At 44.6% G+C, this 17392-nt stretch overlaps 1 protein-coding gene across 1 annotated transcript in view; it reads right to left on the minus strand.

Annotated features, from left to right (window-relative positions):
• LOC127583555 (proprotein convertase subtilisin/kexin type 7-like) overlaps positions 1-17392 on the minus strand; it is a 231374-nt gene that overhangs the window by 9339 nt on the left and 204643 nt on the right. The window contains exons 13-15 of the mRNA XM_052039648.1: positions 8047-8141; positions 1435-1531; positions 796-913 (exon numbers count right to left, since the gene is read on the minus strand). Of these exons, the coding sequence (XP_051895608.1) occupies positions 796-913; positions 1435-1531; positions 8047-8141 (310 nt within the window). The remainder of the gene's footprint in view (positions 1-795; positions 914-1434; positions 1532-8046; positions 8142-17392) is intronic.

Here is a 17392-nt window from a genome sequence, read left to right on the forward strand (position 1 = left end):
ACTCATCATTCCATGCAAGGCTGAACCAACTTTCACCCGAATGCTACACAACAGCATCTTTCAGCAGTGTCACTGGGGGTTACGGCAGGAATCATGGGCACTATTCCCCAGATAAATAACCTTGAAGCCAATTATAAAGCTCATTGGCTGAGACTTTAATGGTTTACGCCTGACCATCCCATGTACATTGAACAGGGGACTAAAGCAATGGTTAATCATCTAACAAGATCTTAATTGAAGCAAATTGTTTCTCACAAGGGCCCCTGAGATCAACGTCACTCACTATCGTACGAAGTGAAAAATTGGGAAACATATCAGGGGCTTCGTCAGAATCTGAAGGTCCATGTTTCAGGTGTAATTAGATCAGTTCTGATCAATGGCTCCCTCTGAAACATTAACCTGACTTGCTTATTCAGGTGCTGCTTGACCTGCTGTGTATTTCCAATATCTTCCTTTTTAACCTGGGATTCTTTGAATTTATATCTTTGTTTTTAAAGAGTCATAGAGCATACAGCACAGATACAGGCCTTTCAGCCCAACGAGTCCATGCCAACCACGTTGTCCACCCAGCTAGTCCCGATTCCCTGAGTTCGGCCCATATCCCTCCAGGCTCCTCCCCCCCCCATGTAACTATCCAAGTGCTTCTTAAATGATACTATTGTACCTGTCTCAGCCACTTTGTCTGACAGCACTTCCTCTGCCTTTATCAACATTCTCACAATCCCAAGGGTCAAGTGCACAGTCCTATCCCCACGTAACGTCAGACAGCTGCTGGGGTGCTGTGGTAAACATTACCTTGAGTGTATTGGGAGTCATATAAATCCATTCCTGATCCGAGATCTCCAATCCAGGGGGACAAGGCAACGAGAAACTGTCGTTCAGGAATTGTCCATTCATAGCTTCTTCAACAACCCTTTGTAAAATCAAGAAACACACAGTTAAACATGACGGTTGCTCAACTATCAAAAATTGCGGCAGGCCATTCCCAACAAGTGAGCTCCCTGAAGGGAAAGTACGGCTCCAGCTTTGTCAAGAGGATGAGGGGAATGTTTTCATTAATTTATTCATTAGATTTATTCATAATTCAGTGCGGATTAAGAGTCTCAACTGAAACGTTGACCATCCCTTTGCCTTCACAAATGCTGCTTGACCGGCTGAGTTCTTCCAGCAGTTTATTTTTTACTGCAGTAGTCCACAAGAAAGAGCATGGCCAAGAAAATGGGTTCTGAGGAGGAAGGTTAAATCAGGTCCACTGCATAGGTACTGTGGTCAGACTCAAGAATACAAAACAGTGACATCTATGCAGTCTTCCCCCTCTCTTTCCCCTCCCTGCCTTAGTTCATCCACACACTCCCCACCCAGTGCCAACTGGGCTGGAAAACAGAAGACCTTGGGGAAGAACGTTACCCTGCGAATATGTGAAGAAGAATTTACCTCTGCCGTTGCTTGACATCTTCAAATGACCAGGAAGAACCATATAGTGTGAGCTGCCATTGATTGAGGAAACCATTCTTCCGCTGAGGGTCGGTGTCTGAGGAGAGACAGAGAGAGGATGAGCACTGTAATATCTCTTTACATAGGAGTGAGATGTAATTCTGCTCAAATATTGTTCTTCAGTAACAGATTAATGCCTGAAAGCATCCTTCAAGCTTCCTTTGGAATCGTTGTGATATGACCAGGAAGTTTCCCAATGGCCTTTCACCCTCTATCACTGCTAAAAACGTATTGACGAGCCACTAATTTTTTTGCTTTCTGCAGTGGCTGATTGCCAATTTTTGTCTGCATTTCAGTTAAACTCAGTTCTCTCTCAGGTGGATGCAAAGATCCCATGACACTATTTTTAAGGAGGAGCGGTGCCCGAGCCAATACTTATCCCTTAATCAATATTATTAAAACCACGGATTATCTGGTATGTCTCACACTGAGGTTTGTGGGCTCTTGCTATGCACAAAATGACTGCTGTTATTTCTTACATTCCAACTATGATTCATGTCAAAAGTAGTTTATTGGCTGTAAAGCAATTTGGGGCACCCTGAATTGTATGTGAAAGGCTCTACATCAATGCCTGTGTTCTTTTCTGTGGCTTCACCTCAAGTCATTCACTCAGCTGCCAAGGTGCTTTGTGAAAAAGAGAGCATAATTTAAAACATTTCCCTTATCTCTCTCCGAAGAAGGAAGAGAGAAAAGTGACAAAAAAAACCAAAGGGAACAAGAATGTGGGTTAACTAAAGATGAAGAACCACCTGTGAGCTGGGAGCCCACTCCTTGTGGATGAAAGTTCTTCAGCAAAAGAGAAGAGAAATAGAGTCTAAAAATTTGGGCTATTAGAGGATCAGAGCATGAAAACACAGACAGCAACAGATAACAAACAAAAGAAAATAAAACCCTAAGCAGTAGCCAATTATAAGTCAGTATCCGCAGAATACGACCATTCCAGTGTGTCAAATATCCCCAGTGGAAATAATGAATGGAAAACGTCCAATGAGACACAGAAATACCTGAGCTCAGCCTGCAGCGGGACAGTGTAAGATAAAACTAATGAACAACAGATAAAAGCATAACAGTCTAAAGAAAGTTTAGTAGGGACTGCATTTCTCCAAGCCTACACTCACACTACTCTCTATAAAAGAGGTTATGCTTAAGCAGCACATTGAGATGCCAATGCATTGCTTTTTTAGCCGTTACCCAAACCAAGCCAATTAATCATGTTCAAACATCTTTATTTGCTATTTAACAGCACAGAGAGATGACGAATATGATCGTGTACAATTTTGGTTGCCCCATTATAGGAAGGATGTGGAGTCTTTGGAAAGGGAAGAGAAGAGGTTTACCAGCTAGAGACACAAGAGACTGCAGATGCTGGACTCTGGAGCAACACACAAGATGCTGGAGGAACTCATCAGGTCAGGCAGTATCTACGGAGAGAAATGGACATTTTCCTCCATAGATGCTGCCTGACCCACCGAGTTCATCCAGTATCTTGCGTGTTGTTACCAGGACGCTGCCTGGATTAGAAGGCATGAGCTAAAAGGAGAGGTTGGACAAACTTGGTTTGTTTTCTCTGGAGCATCAGAGGCTGAAGGGACACCTGATCGAAGTTTATAAATTATGAGAGGCACAGATAGGGTAGACAATCAGAATCTTATTCCCAGGGTAGAAATCTCAAATACTAGAGGAGATGCACTTAAGGTGAGAGAGGGAAAGTTTAAAGGAGATGTGCGGGGCAAGTTTTTTTTTACACAGAGTGGTAAATGCTTGGAACGGGCTGCCAGGGGTGGTGGTGGAAGTAGATACAATAGTGGTGTTTAAGAGGCTTTTAGATAGACACACGAATATGCAGGGAATAGAGGGATATGGATCATGTGCAGGCAGAAGAGATTTAGTTTAATTGTGCATCATGTACAGCATTGTAGGCCGAGGGGCCTGTTCCTGTGCAGTACTGTTCTATGTTCTATGATTAAGAAGACAGACCCTATTAGTTGGAAACCTCTTCTATTGACTCATTAGGTAAGTGCATTGCTAGGTGTGTTAGAACAGGGAGATTCCACACTTGGTTCTGTTTAATTAGCTTTGGTGGGTTTCAAAAACCCTAGTAAGAACATAAGAAATAGGAGCAGGAGGAGGCCATTTGGCCCATTGAGCCGGCTCCGCCATTCAATATCACGGCTGATCTGGCCATGGACTCAGATCCACCGACCTGCCTTTTCCCCATAACCCTTAATTCCCCTACTATGCAAGAGTCTATCTAACTGTGTCTTAAATATACTTAATGAGGTAGCGTCTACTGCTTCCCTGGGCAGAGGATTCCACAGATTCACTATTCCCTGGGAAAAGCAGTTTCTCCTCATCTCTGTCCTAAATCTATTCCCCCAAATCTTGAGGCTATGTCCCCTAGTTCTAGTCTCACCTACCAGTGGAAACAACTTTCCTGCCTCTATCTTATCTATCCCTTTCATAATTTTATATGTTTCTATAAGATCCCCTCTTATTTTCCTGAATTCCAGCGAGTATAGTCCCAGGCGACTCAATCTCTCCTCATAGGCTAACCCTCTCATCGCTGGAATCAACCTGGTGAACCTCCTCTGCATCGCCTCCAAAGCCAGTATATCTTTTCTCAAGTAAGGAGACCAGAACTGCACGCAGTACTCCAGGTGCAGCCTCACCAGTGCCCTGTAGAGTTGCAGCATAACCTCCCTGCTCTTAAATTCAATCCCTCTAGCAATAAAGGCCAGCATTCCATTTGTCTTCTTGATAACCTGTAAACCAGCCTTTTGCGATTCATGCGCAAGCACTCCCAAGTCCCTCTGCAAAACAGCATGCTGCAATCTTTCAGCATTTAAATAATAATCTGATCTTCTATTTTTCCTTTCAAAGTGGATGACCTTGCATTTACCAACATGATGCTCCATCTACCAGACCCTTGCCCACTCAACTTATCTACATCGCTCTGCAGACTCTCCATATCCTTTGCGCAATTTGCTTTTCCACTCAATTTAGTGTCATTAGCAAAAATAGATACGCTGCACTTGGTCTCCACTTCCAAATCATTAATGCATATCGTGAACAGTTGTGGGCCCAGCACCGACCTGCGACACCCCACTCACCACTGATTGCCAACCAGGGAAACACCCATTTATCCCAACTCTCTGCCTTCGATTGGTTAACCAATCCTCTATCCATGCTAATACCTTACCCCCAACTCCATGCATCCCTATCTTATGGATGTCTTCTATGCGGCACCTTATTGAATGCCTTCTGGAAATCCAAGTATACAACATCCATTTGTTCCCCTTTATCCACTGCGCTCATTATATCCTCAAAGAACTCCAGTAAGTTTGTCAAACAGGACCTGCCCTTCCTGAATCCATGCTGTGTCTGCCTAATGGAAACACTTCTATCCAGATGTCTCGCTAGTTCTTCTTTAGTGATAGCTTCAAGCATTTTCCTGGCCACAGACGTTAAGCTAATTGGCCAATTGTTACCTGCCTTTTGCCTACATGCTATTTTAAACAATGGTGTGACATTCGCTGTCTTCCAATCCACTGGGACCTGCTCAGACTCCAGAGAATTTTGGTAAATTATCACAAATGCCTCTACTATAACTTCCACCATTTCTTTCAGTACCCTGGGATACATCCCATCAGGACCAGAGGACTTGTCTACCTTTAGACCCACTAGTTTGCTCATCACTACCTCTTTAGTGACAGCAATTGTATCACGGTCCTCACCACCCACCCCCACCCCCATCACATCTATAACATCTGCTTATGGCATGTTAGACGTGTCCTCCACCGTGAAGACCGACACAAAATAGTTGTTCAAGGCCTCGGCCATTTCCACATTACCCAATATTAATTCCCCCTTCTCATCTTCCAAGGGACCTACATTCACTTTAGCCACCCTTTTCCACTTCATATAATTATAAAAACTTTTACTATCTGTTTTTATATTTTGTGCTAGTTTACTCTCCTTATTGATTGCTTGCAGGAAGAAGAGAGAATATGGCTTGGTTCCTCATGCTATGACCGGTGCTGGGAGTTGCATGTTGCGTTCACTGGGCGGGGATTGCACACATGAATTGGGTTTCATCACTGATCTAATAGTTTATTGAGATTCAGAAATTCTCAGTTGCTTACACTAAACCCACACAATGTATTAGTCCCTGCACATTGTGCAATTGGGTTTCAGCAGGGATTACAACAGAGTTGTTCCTATATTGTATATTTAGCTGAGGGCTCTCAGCGATATGGAATACTGTATGTGCTAATGAGTCTTTGGAGTGCCAATAGAGGCTTTGGTGTGCCAATGGAGGCTTTGGAGAGGGTACAGAAGAGGTTTATCAGGAAGCTGCCTGGATTAGAGGGTATGAGCTATAAGGGGAGGTTGGACAAACTTGGATTGTTTTCTAACCGCACAGTAGTGTAGCGGTTAGCGTAACGCTATTACAGCGCCAGCGATCCGGGTTCAATTCTGGCCGCTGTCTGTAAGGAGTTTGTACGTTCTCCCTGTATCTGCGTGGGTTTCCTCCGGGTGCTCCAGTTTCCTCCCACATTCCAAAGATGTACAGGTTAGGAAGTTGTGGGCATGCTATGTTGGCACCAGAAGCGTGGCGACACTTGCGGGCTGCCCCCAGAACACTCTACGCAAAAGATACATTTCGCTGTGTGTTTCGATGTATGTGTGACTGATAAAAATCTCTTATCTTCTCTGGAGTGGTGGATGCTGAGGGAAGATCTGGTAGGTTATAAGAGCACGGACAGAGTAGACGGCCGGTATCTTTTTTCCCAGGGTCGAAATGTCTAAGACTAGAGGGCATGCATTTAAGGTGAGAGGGGGTAGGTTCAAAGATGTGTGGGGCAAGTTTTTTTTAAAATAGAGAGTGGTGGGTGCCTGGAATGCACTACCAGGGGTGGTAGTGGAGGCAAATATGATAGAGGTTATTTAAGAGGCTCTTAAATAGGCACATGAATGTGCAGAGAATGGAGGGATATGGACATTGTGTAGGCAGAAGGGATTAGTTTAGTTAGGCATTTAATTACTAGTTTAATTAGTTCGGCATAACACTGCGGGCTGAAGTGCCTGCTCCTGTGCTGTACTGCTCTATGTTCTGTGTTCTATGAATCCCCATACTAAACACTGCGTCAATTTTGAATTTAAAATTAGCATAAACTGGCAGGAAGTGAGGGATTGAATTCTGCTGGTGAACTAGGCTTACATGTTATATAGAATTAATAGCTTTGGACAAGGCCCATCCACACACTTTCTCTGAACCAATCCTCCAATTCCTTTACCCCCACCTCCATCCCACGTGTACTTACCAAACTTCCCCTTCAATGTTGGAGTGATTCTTTAGATACAGTAATCAGGTGGAGGCTGTCCCATTAACAGAAGGTTCAAGAATTGGGGACGCAGATTTAAAATGTTGGGTGAAAGATGCAAGGGGGATGATGAGGAAAAATGTGTTTACTCAGGATGAGATTATGATCTGGAACTCACTGCATGCAAGGATGAAGGAAGCACTGATCAGTGCTTTCTAAAGACAGTTGGATTGGCACTTGAGGGGAATAAACTTCAGGGCCAAGGGGAAAGTGTGAGAGAAAGAGGCTGATGGAATTGCTCTTCTAGGAGCTGGCATGGACTCTGATGTCGTGACTATTCCCTGAGTCAGTGCATGGGATGGTAGAATCTCTCCATATGGCGGTTGGGTCTTCTAATCCAATATTCCCAGTGGCAGTCAATCCCAGGGAGTGGCAGAAGCATCCCACAGAGCAGTTTACCCTACAAATGGACCAGCCTACCACAATCCATATCCTTCACTGGCTGAGTGGGAATAAGATATCTTTATTAGTCACATGTACATTGAAACACACAGTGAAATGCATCTTTTGTGTGGAGTGTTCTGAGGGTAGCCCACAAGTGTCGCCACTCCTCCAGCACCAAATGTGGGAGGAAACCAGAGCACCCAGAGGAAACCCACGTGGACACGGGGAGAACGTACAAACTCCTTACAGACAGTGGCGGGAGTTGAACCCGGGTCACTGGCACTGTAAAGCGTTATGCTAACTGCTACGCTACCATGCCTGCCCATTATGCTCATCCTGAAGGTTCTGGGGAGCAGGTACCTGATGGGCCTTTTATGGATGATGCAGTTTCTTGTGCTCTGGATTGGGGATGAGGCAGGACAAGAGCACACAGGATGCAAAGTCCCATTCTGGAATTCTTCCAGAATTCTTCCAGAACTTCAAGGATGTCATTCCCCAGAAAGATCAGGAAATATAAAAGAGAAGTCCATGGATTCTGCCACCTTCACATTCCTGGAAGTGATGTTATAGAGCCCACCATGTCCTTCCTTCCGCTGTGTTGGTGCTGGGTCTTTGTAAGAGCTGTCCAGTTAGTCCATTCCCCAACTCCCCCCACCTCTCTCTCCATGGCCTTGTAACATTGAATGCAACTTCCTTTCACTTGGGAGGCCCCAAACCATAACATGAAAAACATTTGATCGATTCTTTGTTGAGTTGCTTCATTTCCTGTGGCCTCTACACTTACCCAAGTCACGAATGACCAACTTGTAGATGCCTTGTGCCCTCTCACCCCAGCATCGCACGGTGGAATACATCCAGTCAGTGAAGCCAGAAGCATCTCTGTAAGGAGGAAAACAAGACCGTGGAGTCAATCTACCTCCATCAGTAATGGGTGATTTGGGAGCTCGCTTGGCAAGACTGTTCACAAATCAGGGCGCGAACTGTTAATCCGTAGAGTGAGTGTAGCTGCCACTACCTGTTCACTGGAATTGATTAAATAAACATCTTGGTAGACATATGGTGAATTTTTAAATCCGTTTACAATTTGTCTTCTGAATAGGATCTAACGTCAGTCCTGGCAGCTCTCCGCTATACGGATAATATCATGTGGTTCCATGAATTCCCCTTCTTTCACCATTTTCAGCCAGGTTTTCCCCCCCCTCAGCCTCGAGAATTGGGAGCAGGCAGTCTTGCTGTGAGCATCACCCAAAGTTGTACTGGCTCTTCCAGCTCCTTCAGCAAGTTTCCCTTGGGACCCTCTCCCGAGTAACAACACCTTCGAATGACATGTGGGAGATATAACATTTTGCCCATCATCATTTCCATCACCACCCCCCCCCCCCCCCCCCGCCCCCGCATGCCACATTCACTACTGGACTGCATCAGCGAGCGATTACCACACCTCGAGATACAAAATCAAACACTATGTCACTCAGTATTCAAATAATCCTTGTACTCAAACTCATCTGCAAAAAGATTACAGTCTCTTCAGAATTTATACACAAGAGGAATATCCAAGCACAACTGAAAGTCCAAAGTCCAACAGAAAATGCCTGGAATGCTCAGCATGCCAAGCAGCATCTGTGGAGAGAGAAGTGGAATTAACTGCTTCCCCCTGTCCCTTTCCCCTACCTTTTTTTCCCTCCTGATCTCACTGGCCCCCATCACCCCATCTCTGTCCCCTCCCAGACCCTCTCCCTCTGCCCATCACCCACACACTCCTCCCACTGGTTCCCCTCCCCACCTCCCTCTCTTTATTCCAGGCTCCACCTTCCTCTCCTATCAGATTCCATCTCCTTCAGCCCGTTGTAACTTCCACCCGTCACCTCCCAGCTCCTTACATCATTCTCACTTTCCTCCCTCCGTCATCTGCCTATCACCCCTCTCACCTGGATCCACCAATCACCCGCCAGCTCTCACTCCACCCCCTCCCCCCACTCTTTTAGACTGGCTTCTGCCCTCTTTCTTTCCGGTCCTGATGAAGGGTCTCGACCCGAAACATCGACTGCCCATTTTCCTCCGTAGATGCTGCCTGACCCACTGAGTTCCTCCAGCTCCTTTGTGTGTTGCTCCAGATTTCCAGCATCTGCAGTCTCTTCTCTCTCCAGTGGAGTTAACATTTCAGTTTGATAACTTTTCATCAGAACAGACCTGGATCTGGTGCAATTCTGATGAAAACCCATTAAAATCTCTTTGCACAGATGCTGCCTGACTTGCTGGGTGTTTCCAGCATTTTGTTTTGGATTCTCAGACTGTATTTTACTTTTGATTTCAAATGACTATGTTGGATTAGCTTTAAAACATATTTTTTGTTTGAGTAGGACATATTCTTAATTATTTCTAACTGGGTTACAGCCAAGATTAAGCAACCAAATCACTATACTGAGTGTTCCAATGCAAGAATTTTGACTTCGAAATCCATTCCTGTTTGTCAGAACGTTGTTATCTAGATGCCAGACTGCACACAATAACATTATGCACCATGTCCTTCATTACCTTGTATGAGAGCAAAATTAAAAACAATATTTACAATAAGCACAAGAAAAACTCAAGGCTAAGATTATTAAAATATGCACACAACCAGGAACAATGTAAACTACATTCTTAGCAGTGTTCAGGAGCACAAGAGCAAGTTTTTTTAAACAGAGTTTTCTGTAAGACAGATCGCTTGTTGAAAAGGAGCAAGAAAAATATCAGACATGTCTCAGATGTGAGACATTCTTTGTGGGTTCTATAAATTTTATGGCCAAGCTTGATACTCACAAATATTGGCTATTGCATAAACATCATTTTTTTTATTCTCCAATTGCTTCAGAATTACACTTAATGAGTAACAGTTTGTTGAATTTAACCATTGTGTGGCCACCAATGCTTCCAAAATTGAGTGCGATATATGCCACAAGTAAAATTAGACTACAGAAGGCAGCCATTCAGTGCATGCCGACTAAAAAATAGCATCTCTTAATACACACCCCTGCAGATTATGCCTCTTCAAGTAGTTCTCCAAGCACATTTTTTATGTGGTAAGGGTTTCTACCTCCACCAGTCTTTCAGGCAGTGAGTTCCAGACCCCAACATTTGTTGAGTGGAGGCATTTTTCCTCGATTTCCCTCTAAACCTTTGATCAATTACTTCCTCTCCCTTCACAGCCTACAGGAATTGTTACTACACTACAGATTATATGAATCAGCTACACTCCGTGACTTACCTAGGTGACCTTGGTTCCTGATTGACTCAGGACATTGGGTCAACCATGACGTGCTGGTGGAGTTAGTCAATCAACCAACTTCCACTTTTACTTAATGAGACTCACTCAGTAAAAATGATTCTCCTTTTCTCGCTACTAATATATTTTGTTATGGGGAAATGTAGAAGAAAGATATTTGGCCCATCGAGCCTTTGTTGGTTCTCAGAGAATCTCCATCAGTCCTGTTCCATTTATTTCCCTGTTTCTATTCTTCTTTATGCACTCATTAACTCCCCTCTCCCACCATTCACCTACGCCTGAGGTAACTTACAGAGGCCAGTTTACCTGCATGTCTTTAGGATGTGGGGAAAAACTGAAGCACTTGGGGGAAATCCACACAGCCACAAGGAGGACATGTAAACTCCGCACAGACAGCATCAGAGGTCAGGATTGAACCTGGGTAGCTGGAGCTGTGCTGCAGCAGCACTACCTGCTGTGCCACTGTGCTCCCTTTTCCATTTCCTCCAACTGAATCCCTTTGTTAGTGGCCCACTTACTCATGGGCCCAGTTTCTACAATTACTATAATCAGGAATACCTTCATTAACTCACAGAAACCTCTGCCCCAAGGAAAATAATCACAGCTACTCAATTTCTCCGAAATATCTCACCTCTGGTATTATTTGGACAAATCTCCTCTATCAGCTTTGGCATCCCTTCTAAAGCATGAATACACGGTAGTGTAGGGGCGGCATGATAGCGTAGCGGTTAGCATAACACTATTACAGCGCCAGTGACCCGGATTCAATTCCCGCCGCTGTCTGTAAGGAGTTTGTACGTTCTCCCCGTGTCTGCGTGGGTTTCCTCCGGGTGCTCCGGTTTCCACGCATATTCCAAAGGCGTACGGGTTAGGAAGTTGTGGGCATACTCTGTTGGTACTGGAAGAGTGGCGACACTTGCGGGCCGCCCCCCCAGCACATTCTCAGGAACACAAAAAGACGCATTTCACTGTGTATTTCGATGTACATGTGAGTAATAAATAAATATCAAGCTTAACCGATGATTAATACAGGATCTTATTGCCTGATTAAATCAACAATAATCAGGAGCTCCATTTCACACATTGGAACTGAGTAGAATGAGAGGTAAGCTCAGTTTGTCTCTCAAGGTTCTGACAGCATTGATAGATACCACGTGGCTTCCTCTGACAGAAATCCAGAGCCAATGGGAAGAGTTGTCCATATAAAAGAGGAATGACGGATCTAACTCTTTGGACTCCTCCAACAAGGATACCCATTTATTGAGTTTATTCAAGGTTGAGGTAAAAGAATTTTGACACTGAGGGAATCGAAGGATCTGGGGATCAGACAGGAAAGTGAAGATGAGATTCAAGATAAAACATGGACTTGAGGAATGAAGAAGCAGGTTTGAGGGGACTGAGTGACCATCTCTGGCTCCTAGTTTTTAAGTTTGTGGGAATTACCTGACTCAGTGGAATGATAATACTACCAAACACATTTTGAAATTAACTCAGAGTTTGTTTTGAAACACTGTAAGGACTAATCTGTTTCATGAGCTGTATTTCTTATGAAGAGCAATTAATCCATTACAGAGCTTACTTCCTGTATTTATTTGAAACCAAAAGCAATAATTTGCAAATATTTTGGTCTCTCCATATCGATGTAGTTGAAAAACAGATGTATTAAGTAAGGGTAGGGTTTTGTCCGATACTCTGTTGTGATTGCATTGGGTAAATGAGGCTGGCTATATTTAATCCAATAGATACTGATTGCTGGAAGATGAGCAACTGAGTCAAACCACCCTGCATGCATCGATGATTGGGGAAGTAAAACAACCATGGGGGGGGGGACAGGGGGTCAAGAAGAGGGAGGGAGGGAGAGGGAGAGGGGGAGGGAGAGAGGATGGAGGGAGATAGGGGAAGGGGCAGGGAGGAGAGGGGGAGAGGGGAGGGGGAAAGGGGGGAAGGAGAGGAGGGAGGGAGGGGGAGGGAGAGGAGGGAGAGGGAGGGAGAGAGGGTCGGAGAGAGGGGGAGGGAGAGAGTGGGGAAGGGGGGAGGAGGGAGGATGAGGGAGGGGGAGAGGGAGAGGGGCGAATACTATTTTATGATGGGATATGGATCCATCCCTAACTAGCCCTGAAATGAGAAGGCAGTTAAGAGTCAACCACATTCGTGGGGAAGGGTCATATATAGGCCACTCTGGGTAAGGCTGGCACATTCTCTTCCCTGAATGACATTAGTGAACAAAAAGCAAAATACTCCAGATGTTGGAAATCTGAAATAAAAACAGAAAAACCTTTAAATACTCAGCAGGTCCTTAGATGACAGGTAAGGATGGCAGATTTCCTTCACTGAAGGAAGTTGGTGGATCAACCTAAATTGTCTATTTAATCTATCAATCTCTTTCTCCCTCCCTCCCTCCTGATATAATCTATCAATCCATCTATTTAGTTATTGAGATCTAGGCATTGCTGGCAAGGCCAACATCCCTAATTACCCTTCAGACGGTGCTGGTGAGCTGCTTTCCTGAACTACTGTGGTTCTTCTGGTGACAGTACCTCCACAACGTTGTTGGGGAGAGGGCTTCAGGACTTGGAATGCTGTTCGACTTGGACTTGGACTTGCAGGACTTGGAATTCAGTGCTGGTGATGGAACTAGTGGATGGGAGACCAATTAAGTAGGTTGCTTTACCCTGGATGGTGTCAAGTTTCTAGGGCGTAATTACAACTGCACTCATCTGGTCAAGTGGAGTGTGTTCCATTGCATTCTTGACATGCCTTTCAGATGATAGAAAGACTTTTAAGGTGTCAGAAGGTGAATCATTCCCTTCAGGATATCCAATACCTGTGCTGCTCTTGTAGTCACAGGATTTTGTTGCTGGTTCGGTTGGGATTTCAGTCAATGGTGACCCACAGGATATTGATTACAGGAAAGTCGATGATGATGGTGCCATTGAATGTGGTTAATTATTCTCTCCCTTGTTGGATCGTGACAACAATCCAGGAGTTTCATGGATACTACTACCAGATTTATTTAAATACTTGAATTTAAATGCCCCTGCTGCCATGATGAAACACTGTATATGCTGGTCCAGTAACTTAATCCTACCCCATTGTACTGGATGGAGACATGTAGGGGTTGTTGTGAGGAATGAAGCTCACTGTGCAGCTGCTGTCCTCTGTGGGCACTTTACCTTATTCATGTGGGAAACTTTAAACAGAAGTCTTACAGCTGATGAGTTGTGGAGTCACAGGCTGGTGGTCTGGTTTTGGGAGTGTGGGGCAAATGACTGACATTGTTTAGGGGCTGTATGCTTTTGCTCTTTTCAACTGTTGACAGTTTTAAGTAGTTGATCGTCTGATGTGGGGTGTGTACTGATACCTGCATCCGATGGAGAAAATTCAGTGCACTCTACACTTGGGGATTTCTGTATAATCCCACTGACCCACAGTGTATACACACATCAATGGAGCACTTTACCCCATGCAAAATGTAGACTTCAGCTCCATAATACTCAGCAAAGCAAAGTCGCCCATATACTAATTGAATGGTTCAGCATTTAGTTTATTGTCGTAGAAACTTAATTTCCTTTTGTTGTGATTAGATTAAGTTGTGATTCATAGTGAACCATATATATTTTACAACAAGCTATGACAAGGTTGCAAGGGGTATTGATAAGTACTGATAGATCATCTTCAAAAGTCACTGATACACAAAGCAGGGACACACACACACAAGGTGTTCATAAAGATCCAAGACATCAGAGGGAAAGAACCTGTTCCAGAGGTTGTTAAAACAAAGAGTCCCCTGTCACTGCTGTTGGAGCAACTAATCTTTTAAACAGGCTCCTTTTAAAATGGAATGGTAAAATAGTGTTAGATGCAAGTAGAACATGTTCTGGTCAGCGAGCTGTTGGGCCGTTTGAGGGCACTCCAGATCCATGGCAACAAACAGTGATGTGTGCACATCGTTGTCAGCACAGTCTGCATGGACCCTCAACCCACCATTTATGGAACCAGAACTGTTACGGCACAGGAGGCCACCGTTCATCCGATTGAGTCTGTGCTGGCTCTAGTAGAGCCATCCCTTCAGTCACACTACCCAGCTCTTTTCCCACAGCCCTGCAAATTATCCTCACTTGACGGATCTATCCAAGTCCGGCTGGATTCTGTTTCCAGTGAGCAGTGCGTTCCAGGTCATCACCACTCTCATTGCAAAAGGTTTTCATTGCATCCCCTTTTTTTATTTTCCCCACGTCCCCCTTGATTCATTTGGCTGTGAACATCATTCTTCTACCAACTCAGTCTAAACCAACCATAACTCTCCTTTCAGCCTTCTTCGCTCCAAGGTGAACCAGCTCCTCCTGTACTAAAGAACTGGAGAGAGCCACAAAGATCCTGCTGCCAAATCAAGGGCCAGTACTGCAGAAGGGAGCTTACAGTACAACAAAACTGCCGGATCACACATGATAAACCTGAGCAATGGGTGTACAAGTGGTGATAAGAGCCAGCTGTTATCATCCCCTCCCCTTCTAACTATTCCATTGGGTTCAAATGGAGAAAAAACAAACAGGCCTGATCTATGATGAACTGGATCACACTGACGGCCGGTCGCCAATTCTGTGGAGCAACACTAGCTGGCGGCAGTTCCTGTTCTGCATTGGTATGTCTGTGTACTGCTGTGCGGAAGTAATGCACCGGTGGTGCAGCCCATCCAACCCCCTGCTCTGGCTCCGGACTCAGCACCAAGTCCAGACTGAGCGGAGTGGCCGGTTACACATTCTGCTGGCCCTAAGATTTACGACAGCCAGAGCTGACATCACTTGAACAGGGTCACTGACTCTTTTTTTAGTGAAAGTCAATGCTTTTTAAACTTTATGTTAATGAATATTAATGTTTAATTAATTTCCACAAGTCAAATATGTTTTAAATTAATTTATTGTTTACGATTTGTTAAAATTGCTTAAATGATGTTTCAACTATCTCCGAATGGCCCTGATCATTAGAGACATTTAGATGTAGGGGCATAGGCTGTTAACTGCTCACGTTGACAGAAGCTGACTAGAATCACCGAGGTGCAGAAGGCTGTGGACCAAGTGCTGGTAAATGGGATCAGTACAGATGGGGACTTGATGGTCAGCACACACTCACTGGGCTGAAGGGCCTGTGTCTGAGTTGTGTGGCTCTCTGACTCAATAACATCAGGGAGTTGGGGGGGGGGGGGGGCTGGTGGGACTTTAGTTTCTGCACGTCTGTCTGCTCATAGAACACTCCAGCCTGTGGAACAGCCACTGGCAGCGAGACCAGAGGGACGTGGGGAGCCATGTAGTCATCCAAGGTCACGACAGCCACTGGCACCCCTTGAGAATTAAACACGTGCAATCCGGACACCTGAGTGCCAATCCAGAGCCTGCAGTCCTGTCAGAACCCACCCTGATGTTGAAAAATGGCAACTGATGCTTGGCCAATGGTTAATTTAAAATCCGTGAATTGTTAAGCAAAGGTTTAAAGGTTTATGAGAAAAGACAGGTAGACAGTGTTCTCAAGGATTAAGGCTTAATGACAGAATAAAGAATGGTACGTTCAGTAGTTGAATGTAATTTGAGCTACAGCTGTTAAAAGAAGCCGCTGTGTGGTCGGTAGCTCAGCAATGTCTATTGCTGATGAGGTAAGGAAGGGCAGAACTCCCGCAAAAATGTCAGTGTCTAATTATCGTAAGACAGGCCTGTACGTGCTGTATGTCTGTGGTATGATTAGTTCCTGCTGTGTGTGTCAGTCAGTAGAGAATGTTGTCTGTCCCAGACAGGACACTCTGTCCATTGTCAGTGAACTGTGGCTTGTTAATTCTTACCTTACTGCAATTAGCTGGTTTCAAGCACAGAGTAGCCACAGCTGGTCTTCATTTCCGCTTAGAGACTGGGCTTTGGTCTCTTTGCCTCCTGGTTCAAACACTATTGTTTCACAGGAGTAATTTTTCCTGTTCTCAATTACCTGGTGCTTTCTTCATGTTTTTATTGGAATGTGATTAGTTGTTTCACTGCCAACATGATTTACATGTCAAAACCTGATATTTTCACTTCCCTCCCTCTCTCTCTATTGAAAGAAATGATTACATCAGCTGGGTACAGGTAGTGGCTGTCTGTCATCCATGGAACACGCCATATGGTCCAAAGGCTATCTGACCGTGGAGATTAGTTTGATGTACGTGGACTGTTATTCCAAGGAGCAGATCATAACTAGGCTGAATCCCATCCTTGCCAAAAACCAGTCATGGAAACTCACCAGCAAAGGAAACTGGAGCATAATTAAGATCCAGAGATGTTTTATTTATGTGGGGACCAGGGCGCTCAGATCCACTTGTCACCACTTAGCACATCAACAGGCACCATCACTGCCACCATTGAAGTCCACACATTCGGCTGATTCTAATTATGTAATGATAGCACATACCAGAAATGGGCAGATTGTCTAATAAGAAAAGGTTGGACAGGCTTGACTTGAATCCACTGGAATTTAGAAAGGGGGGAGGGGGGAAGACACATGAGCCTGAGGGGTCTTGACAAAGTGGATATGGTGAGGGAGCTCCCACTTGTGGAAGAATTTACAACTATGGATTACTTAAATGTCACCCATTTAAGATAGAAATGAGACAAAGACACAAGAGATGAGGTGTTTTTATTTCTCTGAGGATCCAAAGTCTTTGGAACTCACTTCCTCAAAGAGCAGTGGAGGCAGAGTCTTTGAATATTTTTAAGGCAGATAAGCAAATTGTTAAAGCTTACTGGGAACAGGCAAGTTACAATCAAATCAGCCATGATATTATTGAATGGTAGATCTGGCTAAAAGAGCTGAGTGGGCCACTTCTGCTGCTAAGTCCAGAGTTTGT

The sequence above is a fragment of the Pristis pectinata genome, chromosome 27 (genome assembly GCF_009764475.1).
Source record: "Pristis pectinata isolate sPriPec2 chromosome 27, sPriPec2.1.pri, whole genome shotgun sequence".
Taxonomy (NCBI): Eukaryota; Metazoa; Chordata; class Chondrichthyes; order Rhinopristiformes; family Pristidae; genus Pristis; species Pristis pectinata.